Raw genomic sequence first — 11,772 nt, 5'->3', positions numbered from 1 at the left:
AAAAAAAAAAAAAAAAAAAAAAAAAGAGTAATGAAATATCAGTTAAATAAAAAACAGAATGATCTAAATTTTTGCTGTCATGAAAGCAAAGAGACAAACATAAACAAAAAGTTCTGTAAATCAGGCAGCTGTGTCATTCTAATATGTAAGTTTCCTAAAGAAAAGAGGAAAAACACTAATGAAAACACCTTAACAGCCTGTTTAGCTCTGGTAGAAAGGTGTTCTACAGCAGCAAATCACGATAAACTGGGAGTTAGTCCTCGTATGAAAATCTTAGGAAGACTTTCATTTTTATTGAAATCTTTATCAACCTCTAGAGTAGCTGTTCTCTCTTCTTAGTCTAGCCACTTACCACACAAAGATCAGAAAGAGTTGTCTGAATGATTAAACTTTTAAGACATTTGTTCCATAGCCAAAATTTAACAATGTCAAGCATACAAAAATTTAAAGACCTGGAAAACCACTAATCTCTCTTCTTCTTGATGGGCACCTTTCTCAATTATCAACAAAGGGCTATGTAGAGAAGGGTTAGCACACCACTTGAGTAGAAAGCACAACTCAAACTGGTATCTAGACTTTAAATCCCCATCTCTGTCCAGTACTGCCTTCCTGTGACATTCAAGAAAAATAGCTCTAAACAGATCTTTTAAGTAGCCTCTTTTTATCCCCTTCAATGTCAACAATCTTTAGAATATAGGGTAAACTGATAAAAAAACAAAACAAAACAAACTTCCAAACATTGTTAGTTAAGTAATAAATCTGTCGAACACCAAAGTTAAAATTGCAAATTATACTTTTTAGACATATCAAATGGATATAAATTTTTAAATAGCACTTGTAATATAAATAACACATTATGGGTCAGGGATTTAGCTCAGTGGTTCTGCCGCCTGCCTTGCAAGTGCAAGGACCCAAGTTTGATCCCCGGAACCAAAAAATAAATAAATAAATAAATAAATAGCACATTCTAAGCAGTCACAGAAAAATACCCTACATTCTGTCATCCATATAGAATGGACATGTGGATTATAATACCAAAAAAATAGGGCCTCTAACCACTTTTTACACTGAAATATACCAAATTTTTGACATTTACCTCTCAGGGATTAGAAAAGAACAGAACTGCCATGAGAAGGAAGAATATCAAAACAACTTTCAAACAAAGAAATTAAAAGTTTTAATAGTACATGACAAAATGTTAACTGGACAGTAGGGACATGATTAGTTGGTTGGTTTTTTAACATGGATTATTCTTCTTCTTCAATTTAAAGTATACCACGAGAAAAAGAAAATTTATGGTGAACAATAACAAATAGCCATTTTTCATTTCCCTAAAGTCTATTGGGATTGACAAGAGGTAAGGGCCAAAAGAGAGGCCTAGAAGTTGAAAGGAACAAAGAAAGTGAGTAAAGGGTGGATGTCTCCGATGGTCCCAGCCCCTGTGAATCCTAACTGCATCAAAAGGAAGTGACAGCAGTAATAGCTGATTGAAAGGGGAAAAGGCAAGGAAGATGAGCACGTACTCACTCACACACAGAAAATAACTAACTTACCAGTATGTGCTGTAGCTACTGCAATCCATACACACTGTATGCTGAGGTTTGTCTTGCTTTTCTGATTTCTTATGGTTGGTTAAGGGTATTTGTGCATCTTCATAATGTTTTTTCGCATGGCCATTCACATACCTTATAAAAATAAAATGAAAATTTACTTTAACTACTGCATTAGAAATTAAAGTAGTAAAAAATGAGAACCAAGACCTGTCATGTAGAGGTACAAGATCCCAATAATGAATATAACTGTACTGTATACCTAAAATGTACCAATAAACTCAATGAGAGAGAAAAAAAGAAATTAAAGTAGTAAGAGGCAATAAAACTGCGTTAATGAGAAAGAACTACAAGGGCATTTATTTAGTGCTTTATTAAGCTACCTACTTAAAATATACTCAATTTTACAATTAAATATGACAGTCAACTTTTAATTACACTTAGACTAGAGCCAGGAAAGAAAAGGCACTATCTATTCAAATCAGTTTCAATGCAGTTGATATTACCACTTATAAATACCTAGGCTGATGTTTTTGCTCTTTTTTCTAACTTTTTCTCTCTCTTTTTTTTAAGGTTTCTCAGACTGCTAACTGAAACTTAATGTATCATCAAATAGAAGCTGTGTAAATTAAATTACTCAACCACTTTCCACAGGACTTTGCTTGAGTTGCTGCTTCATCTAAAACATGAATGATTTGGACATACAATAATTTTCAATCTTTCTTATCTTTTATTTGAATGCCTGAATAATCAGTTTCACTCATGGAAACACATTTGTTATGCAGCAATTCAGACAAGGCACAAATTATCTTAAGATGATAAATAACTTATTTCACTATACAGGCAAATATAATAAAAGGTTAATTATGTTCAAAGAAATCTTGTTACACTTTCCATCTCAGATTTGCAAGCAAAAAGAAATCAAATCAAGGATTCATAAGCACATGGTACATACCCAGATACATCTACACCTTTACATAAAGACTCACAGTGCTGTCACTGACCGCTACTGTGAAGACCCTTACAACACAAAACTTCCCAGCTCCTTGAATACAACCAATGGTAGAAGACTGGACCTACCTGAAAACTCCAACAGCCAAAACAAATGGTTATCAAAAGGCACCAAAATAACAGGCTGAGAGGGGTGAGATGATATTTTCATCATGAGGCACATTAAGTGTACCTCATGGAACAGCACTTACCTTTGGAAAAATAAGACAGATACAGGAAAGTAAGACAGGTGCAATAAGTAGGGAGGATCAATTTCAAGCCCAGTTCTGTACCCCTAGGACACATTCAAGGCACTGTTATCCTCAACTCAGGATTTAATCATGCTCCTTTCTTATTTTGTCAGTGTACTTTAAACACAACTAAAAATTGGGTACACATGAGTCCTCTGTACCCAAATGTAGATGATTATGAATTTTAAAGTAAAATAATGATTGAGAGTATAAGCTAAAATCCAGGAGTTGTGGCACATGCCTGTAATCCCAGCTTGGGAGGCTGAGGCAGGAGGATCGCTGTGAGTTTGAGACCAGCCTGGGCTACACAGTGAGTTTCAGAGCAGTCTCAAATACATAGAGAGATCCTGTCTCAAAAAACAAACAAACAAATAAAAAGGCTTTGCGATATCCTGCTCATTCAAGCTCAGGTGAGTTAATCATCCCTTCCCATCTACAAGTGGAGATATTAGCAGAGTACAGTACATGTGTCTCATGGGTTCTCAAGTGACTATTCCATAGCTCAAAACAAATGAATGCAACTATTTTGTTAGCACTTTTCTTTTTATACTTTTTAATTCAGAATCCAAACATAAGTAGACACATCAACATATATCTGGAAATAACATGATAGGTAAAAAGATACTCCCTATTTAATTAAAAAAGATAATCTTATGATATATATCTAATTATTCAATATCTAATTACTTTCTATTTTTATAACTTACTCACATCGCATACCATGAAAAATGGTAACGTTTATGAAGAAGAGTGCTTTCAGAATCAAAGAGACTATAAAACCAATTAATAATAATAAATGGCATTACTGCCGGGCGTGGTGGCGCACGCCTGTAATCCCAGCACTCGGGAGGCTGACAGGAGGACTGCTGTGAGTTTGAGACCAACCTGGGCTACATAGTGAGTTCCAGGTCAGTCTCAACTACACGGTGAGACCCTGTCTCAAAAAAACCAAAAACCAAAAAACACACAAAAAAATGGCATTACCACTTTCAAGTCTTTGAACACCAGTCATTCTCACATAGTATATACACAATTCATTTAGTTGCAATACTGTAGTCTCCCAATGCACTGTAAGTTTAGATGGGTCCCATAACTGTCACTGATAAAGTAAGAAGTATGCTTACCAATGACATTAAGGTTAACAGTGCTTTGGTTAATACTCAAATATATCAGTTAGACATCAATAGTTCTGTATAAACTAGATTACATAAAAGGAAATTGTTTATCTACCTAGTTTTAGATTTTAACTACTGTAGATATTTTGGTCTACATTACAAGAGGAAAAGTTTCATTATATATGCTACAGATTCTAACAATCTCAAAAATCTGAGAAGTAACTTAAACACATAAACACATCAGTGTTATAAGATCTTCAGAATATTAACTCAAATATGCTATTGATAATCTATGTTTCCTAGTTGAAAAATATATTAAATTTAAGACTAAGTAAGCAAATAGTCTAAAATTACTGAAAAATCAATAAATTCGGCAATCAGCACCTGGAATTACATGATTAAAAAAATAAACAATCATTATGTAAAATGAATATTCCAGTTCAATCTGCCTCAATTATATTTTGGGTCTGCTTAATCATATTTCTCTGAAACTAAGTCAAACTTCTAAATTTAACCTTGCCTGCAAATGAAAACAGTTTACCTACAGTCTAGAAATTTTTCAATTTGTTTTTCTAAAACCTAACTAGAGAATTGTTTGTTGCTTGTTTTTGTTTGTTTGTTTCTGGTTTTTTGGATGTTGCTGCATAGTTCAGGCTGTCCTTGAGCTTACTATGTAGCTGAGGTTGGCCCCGAACTTGTGGCAATCTCCTGCCTCAGCCTCCCAAGGGCTGGGATTATACACGTATGCCACCATGCCCAGCTTGTTGCTTGCTATTAGGAACACTAATCCCTTTAAAATTTTCTCAGAAATGTTTGAGATCTTCTCATTAGCCTGTGATCTTCAGGATTTAGGATGTAGAACACTATGAGACAGCTGGAGGACAGAACTATATATTTTATTGCATTTTATTCTCACCTCTCAAAATCTAGAAGAGGAATCTATATCTTCAATTGCAGAATTTAAATGCTTCTACTTTTCTTTAATTAAGTTATCTGTACTGTACAAAGTATTTTCAGGTTCCCCCAATCCTAGAGATTTAAGACCACAACAGCCACAATTAAGATAAATAGGCCAGGCATGGTGGTGCACACCTGTAATCTCAGCACTTGGGAAGCTGGGCAGGAGAATCGCTGTGAGTTCGAGACCAGCCTGGGCTACATAGTGAGTTCCAGGTCAGTCTCAACTACATAGTGAGACCCTGTCTCAAAAAAAACCAAACAAACAAAGAAAAAAAAACCGCCGAGGATTTAGCTCAATGGTTCCGCTGCCTGCTTTGCAAGCACAAGGACCCGAGTTCGATCCCTGGTACCAAAAAAAAGAAAAGAAAAGATAAACAGTTAACATTTTCCAAAGGTACTCTTAGGTGTACATGGAAGGAATAATGGATTCCAGGACTCAAAATGTGAAAACTCAAAAGTTAACTGAACCAAATGATCTCTTTGTACAATGAAGATTTTTACATGACAATGGAGAAATTTTTCAGACAAGTACAACATAGATTTCAGCCTATAATTTAGTATGATTTCATACTGTCTTGCTGTTATTAACTTTTATAGTAAATGAAAGTAGGGCCAGGGATTTAGCTCTGGGGTCCACCGCCTGCTTCGCAAGTGCAAGGTCCCGAGTTTGACCCCTGGTACAAATAATTAATAATAATAATAATAATAATAATAATATAAATGAAAGTAGATCTTCTTTGTTAAAAGAACAACAGAAATAAATGTGCTACTATGGGTGAAAGAAACTGAGGTTGCTATTTGAGTCTGTGTTAGAAGGAAAGAGTTCCTGAAGTATTTCAATAGTATCATTTTGAAGCCAACAACTGGAAAGTAATGCTTGGGAATAAAATGGGTAGGGTGGGATGGGAGATGTTATTAAGTCCATGGAAAGCAAAATGTTGTAATGGAACAGAGAAATATTTTGTACATCTTAGGCAAGAATAAATAATGAATTCCTTTATGTGTAAATATTTATTTGGGGCATTTTTAACCCTCCAGAACCATCTCACATCTGATTCAAAAGTCAGTGAAGGTGGGGGCTGGAGTAGGTAAGTGGTGAGACAAGCCTGCCCAAGTTATTAACTACTGAAGTTCATTGATGCGAACATGACCTTCAATTATACTCCTACTTATGACAACCGCATCCATTTTGCCCTACTAAAAGACTTAGAAAACAGCCATTAGGTAAACTTTCAGTTCAAGATTTAAAAGTTTCCTTATTTTATTTTTCTAACCCGATATTACCAGTAGGTTGTTTTGATCACCAAATTAATTCTTCTAAGTATCAATAGGATATGTTTATTTCCCTAGATTTGCCCCAGCTGCATCAAAGGACAAAGTAATACAACTGAACACCAAAACCCTACAGAGAATTATACACTATGACTAAAGTACGAAGTAAGCCAATAAACTTTGACATAGAGCTTAAAGGCAAATTTTGAAAAGTAACTAGAAGAGTGAGGTAGTAAATATGTCACCTACCTTCCACAGTGGACACTTGAGCAAGTCAAACAGACCCAAGGGCTTTTGTTGGAGCGGCACACTAATAAAAAGAAAAATACAATGTAGCAATTGTATCATGTTATTTCCCAATTTCTCCCCGGTTCTATAATGTATATCCTGTGATCAAGTTACAAATTCTATGGCTGCTTAGGTGCACTGCAATCACAAATCCCTGCTTTGTGAAAGCATTTACACAAAATGGCTGCCTAAATAAAGTAACACTGAAAAGAACTTAAATGCACATCCATGTGGCTGCTCATTTTAACTGTTGACTCAATTCAAATAGCTTAAGTACAAGTTAAGCGCATATACATTTTTCTCCTTTATTACTTATTATCACCATGACCTCCAACAAGATAATGAAAGCCTATTTTCACATTCAAAACATTTTTTTCAAAGTCCATAGTCTTTTAATCATGCATCTTTACCATGCAGATCATATACCACTATAAATAACAACTTTTGCAGCATATGTGGCAAGAGGCAAACCTAAGGTAGCAATTAGGAAGAGTAAGCCTAGTTTTATAAATTCTCAGTTGCATAAAATAAATAACTGTACATAATTCTTGCTATTGATGTGATCACAGCATTGTTGTAGTTTAAGCATTACAGAGGTGGGGCAGGCAAAAAAGGGTATGTGTGGAAATTTTTTAAATGCTAGTTAAAATCTTTTTACTGTTTATTCATTCAATTAAAAAAAAAGATGTTCCTCCACTTGTGGTGGCACACACCTTTCTCTAATCCCTGCTACTCAGGAGGCCAAGGCAGGAGGATCACAAATTGGTGGCTGGCCTGGTCAACTTAGCGAGACCTTGTCTCAAAGTAAAATTTTTAAAAAGCTGAGGATATAATTCAATGGTTGAGTGCTTGAGGCCATGGGTTCAATTTCCAATATGGGAAAGGAAAAAAAAGGTCACAATATAACAATAGTTTTCAAAAGGAGAGCAACACAAACATCACCCATAAAGCTTCCTCAAAATACCCCTGTTCTATTCAGGCAAAGACAGCTACACCAGGACTGAAAAAGAAGTACAATGCACACGTGTCACCTGCAGGACAGCAGCCTACCAAGTGGTCCTCTAATACAATCAATCGCTGGAGAAGGCAGCCAGCCTCCTAGGGGAATGGAAGGCACCACACCCTCAGAATCAAAATAAATCCACTTCGTGGCATATAGTAGGTGCTCAATAAACACTTGTTGATTAAAAAAAGTTTCGATTTCCTAGTTTAGGACACCACACTATTCCAGCATCTGCTTCCTACTTTCATCACTCTTGCATTATTACACATAACAGGTCTTTCTCACATTTAAGAAAAATTACCCAAAACTGTAAATAAATAAGGCAAATGAAGAACTGTAAGTCCTTTTAATGCAAATTGAAACACTTTAATAAATTCTCCCAAAGATATTCAAGTATCATTGTTTGACCTGCAGTTGACTGTAATTAGGACCCAAATTTTGTGAAATTACAGGTTAACTTGTAGAGTTTTATTTGCAGAGACATCTATGCAGCCAACTCCCAAGGTGTTCTGTGGGACATGAACTCATTTTGTATGTAGTCCAGCAATATTACTCCAGTGCTCTTTCAACGTCTACATCCACTCAGCTCCCAAATGCTCTTGGAACCAGCTCTTCCGTCATACTGGTTCCCTCATTAATGAGCCAAATAAATCTTTGATTATTCGCATTCTGCATGTGTATAAGAGGCGAGAAGGGAGGAAAGGAAACAGGAGAGCACCATAACACTCTTCCCAAGGGACTCCTGTCTGGCCAGCACAGGGCTCTGCTTTTGAACAGGAATGCTCTGACAGGTAAAGGCCTTCCCGGTTAACCAGTCCCTCCCTTTCCTTGGTGCATTCACACATTTATAGTAACTGTGAGGACATGCTTGAAGATATTTGAGTCTCTGGCTCAACTGGGTTCAACCCTACATATACATGCACATAAGCTGCATGACAGAAAGACCTAGAAGAATAGCTACCAAACCGCTAGAAGCAATTACTTTAGGGGAGGTATGTGGGAGGTACTGTGAGGGGAAACTATTGGCTCTTTCTTCTTCACATCTATGGAGTGATTTCTAGTGTTCCAAGAATATAATGTTTCTGATGACTGCTTCTCAAGTGCAAGGACCCAAATTCCATCCTGGTACTAAAAAAAAAAAAAAAAAAAAACCACAGCCTATAATTTAGTATGATTTCATACTGTCTTGCTGTTATTAACTTTTATAGTAAATGAAAGTAGGGCCAGGGATTTAGCTCTGGGGTCCACCGCCTGCTTCGCAAGTGCAAGGTCCCGAGTTTGACCCCTGGTACAAATAATTAATAATAATAATAATAATAATAATAATATAAATGAAAGTAGATCTTCTTTGTTAAAAGAACAACAGAAATAAATGTGCTACTATGGGTGAAAGAAACTGAGGTTGCTATTTGAGTCTGTGTTAGAAGGAAAGAGTTCCTGAAGTATTTCAATAGTATCATTTTGAAGCCAACAACTGGAAAGTAATGCTTGGGAATAAAATGGGTAGGGTGGGATGGGAGATGTTATTAAGTCCATGGAAAGCAAAATGTTGTAATGGAACAGAGAAATATTTTGTACATCTTAGGCAAGAATAAATAATGAATTCCTTTATGTGTAAATATTTATTTGGGGCATTTTTAACCCTCCAGAACCATCTCACATCTGATTCAAAAGTCAGTGAAGGTGGGGGCTGGAGTAGGTAAGTGGTGAGACAAGCCTGCCCAAGTTATTAACTACTGAAGTTCATTGATGCGAACATGACCTTCAATTATACTCCTACTTATGACAACCGCATCCATTTTGCCCTACTAAAAGACTTAGAAAACAGCCATTAGGTAAACTTTCAGTTCAAGATTTAAAAGTTTCCTTATTTTATTTTTCTAACCCGATATTACCAGTAGGTTGTTTTGATCACCAAATTAATTCTTCTAAGTATCAATAGGATATGTTTATTTCCCTAGATTTGCCCCAGCTGCATCAAAGGACAAAGTAATACAACTGAACACCAAAACCCTACAGAGAATTATACACTATGACTAAAGTACGAAGTAAGCCAATAAACTTTGACATAGAGCTTAAAGGCAAATTTTGAAAAGTAACTAGAAGAGTGAGGTAGTAAATATGTCACCTACCTTCCACAGTGGACACTTGAGCAAGTCAAACAGACCCAAGGGCTTTTGTTGGAGCGGCACACTAATAAAAAGAAAAATACAATGTAGCAATTGTATCATGTTATTTCCCAATTTCTCCCCGGTTCTATAATGTATATCCTGTGATCAAGTTACAAATTCTATGGCTGCTTAGGTGCACTGCAATCACAAATCCCTGCTTTGTGAAAGCATTTACACAAAATGGCTGCCTAAATAAAGTAACACTGAAAAGAACTTAAATGCACATCCATGTGGCTGCTCATTTTAACTGTTGACTCAATTCAAATAGCTTAAGTACAAGTTAAGCGCATATACATTTTTCTCCTTTATTACTTATTATCACCATGACCTCCAACAAGATAATGAAAGCCTATTTTCACATTCAAAACATTTTTTTCAAAGTCCATAGTCTTTTAATCATGCATCTTTACCATGCAGATCATATACCACTATAAATAACAACTTTTGCAGCATATGTGGCAAGAGGCAAACCTAAGGTAGCAATTAGGAAGAGTAAGCCTAGTTTTATAAATTCTCAGTTGCATAAAATAAATAACTGTACATAATTCTTGCTATTGATGTGATCACAGCATTGTTGTAGTTTAAGCATTACAGAGGTGGGGCAGGCAAAAAAGGGTATGTGTGGAAATTTTTTAAATGCTAGTTAAAATCTTTTTACTGTTTATTCATTCAATTAAAAAAAAAGATGTTCCTCCACTTGTGGTGGCACACACCTTTCTCTAATCCCTGCTACTCAGGAGGCCAAGGCAGGAGGATCACAAATTGGTGGCTGGCCTGGTCAACTTAGCGAGACCTTGTCTCAAAGTAAAATTTTTAAAAAGCTGAGGATATAATTCAATGGTTGAGTGCTTGAGGCCATGGGTTCAATTTCCAATATGGGAAAGGAAAAAAAAGGTCACAATATAACAATAGTTTTCAAAAGGAGAGCAACACAAACATCACCCATAAAGCTTCCTCAAAATACCCCTGTTCTATTCAGGCAAAGACAGCTACACCAGGACTGAAAAAGAAGTACAATGCACACGTGTCACCTGCAGGACAGCAGCCTACCAAGTGGTCCTCTAATACAATCAATCGCTGGAGAAGGCAGCCAGCCTCCTAGGGGAATGGAAGGCACCACACCCTCAGAATCAAAATAAATCCACTTCGTGGCATATAGTAGGTGCTCAATAAACACTTGTTGATTAAAAAAAGTTTCGATTTCCTAGTTTAGGACACCACACTATTCCAGCATCTGCTTCCTACTTTCATCACTCTTGCATTATTACACATAACAGGTCTTTCTCACATTTAAGAAAAATTACCCAAAACTGTAAATAAATAAGGCAAATGAAGAACTGTAAGTCCTTTTAATGCAAATTGAAACACTTTAATAAATTCTCCCAAAGATATTCAAGTATCATTGTTTGACCTGCAGTTGACTGTAATTAGGACCCAAATTTTGTGAAATTACAGGTTAACTTGTAGAGTTTTATTTGCAGAGACATCTATGCAGCCAACTCCCAAGGTGTTCTGTGGGACATGAACTCATTTTGTATGTAGTCCAGCAATATTACTCCAGTGCTCTTTCAACGTCTACATCCACTCAGCTCCCAAATGCTCTTGGAACCAGCTCTTCCGTCATACTGGTTCCCTCATTAATGAGCCAAATAAATCTTTGATTATTCGCATTCTGCATGTGTATAAGAGGCGAGAAGGGAGGAAAGGAAACAGGAGAGCACCATAACACTCTTCCCAAGGGACTCCTGTCTGGCCAGCACAGGGCTCTGCTTTTGAACAGGAATGCTCTGACAGGTAAAGGCCTTCCCGGTTAACCAGTCCCTCCCTTTCCTTGGTGCATTCACACATTTATAGTAACTGTGAGGACATGCTTGAAGATATTTGAGTCTCTGGCTCAACTGGGTTCAACCCTACATATACATGCACATAAGCTGCATGACAGAAAGACCTAGAAGAATAGCTACCAAACCGCTAGAAGCAATTACTTTAGGGGAGGTATGTGGGAGGTACTGTGAGGGGAAACTATTGGCTCTTTCTTCTTCACATCTATGGAGTGATTTCTAGTGTTCCAAGAATATAATGTTTCTGATGACTGCTTCTCAAGTGCAAGGACCCAAATTCCATCCTGGTACTAAAAAAAAAAAAAAAAAAAAAACACAATGGAGAACCAAG

At 36.4% G+C, this 11,772-nt stretch overlaps 1 protein-coding gene across 8 annotated transcripts in view; it reads right to left on the bottom strand.

The window, feature by feature from the left end:
* Usp3 (ubiquitin specific peptidase 3) overlaps positions 1-11,772 on the bottom strand; it is a 125,445-nt gene that overhangs the window by 52,210 nt on the left and 61,463 nt on the right. For 7 of the 8 annotated variants that reach the window (XM_033756030.1, XM_033756031.1, XM_033756032.1 and 4 more), the window contains 2 exons: positions 9,562-9,622; positions 1,554-1,685 (listed from right to left, as the gene is read on the bottom strand). In XM_033756030.1, coding sequence (XP_033611921.1) covers positions 1,554-1,685; positions 9,562-9,622 — 193 coding nt within the window. Of the gene's footprint in view, positions 1-1,553; positions 1,686-2,630; positions 2,753-6,387; positions 6,811-9,561; positions 9,623-11,772 lie in introns of those variants that run through there. The other variant, XM_010641209.3, reaches the window with a different exon arrangement.

This window comes from Fukomys damarensis, unplaced genomic scaffold (genome assembly GCF_012274545.1).
Source record: "Fukomys damarensis isolate Sample0158 unplaced genomic scaffold, DMR_v1.0_HiC HiC_scaffold_25, whole genome shotgun sequence".
In the NCBI taxonomy this organism is placed as follows: Eukaryota; Metazoa; Chordata; class Mammalia; order Rodentia; family Bathyergidae; genus Fukomys; species Fukomys damarensis.
Note: the sequence above shows the minus strand (reverse complement) of the source record. Positions and strands in the feature narration are given on the sequence as shown.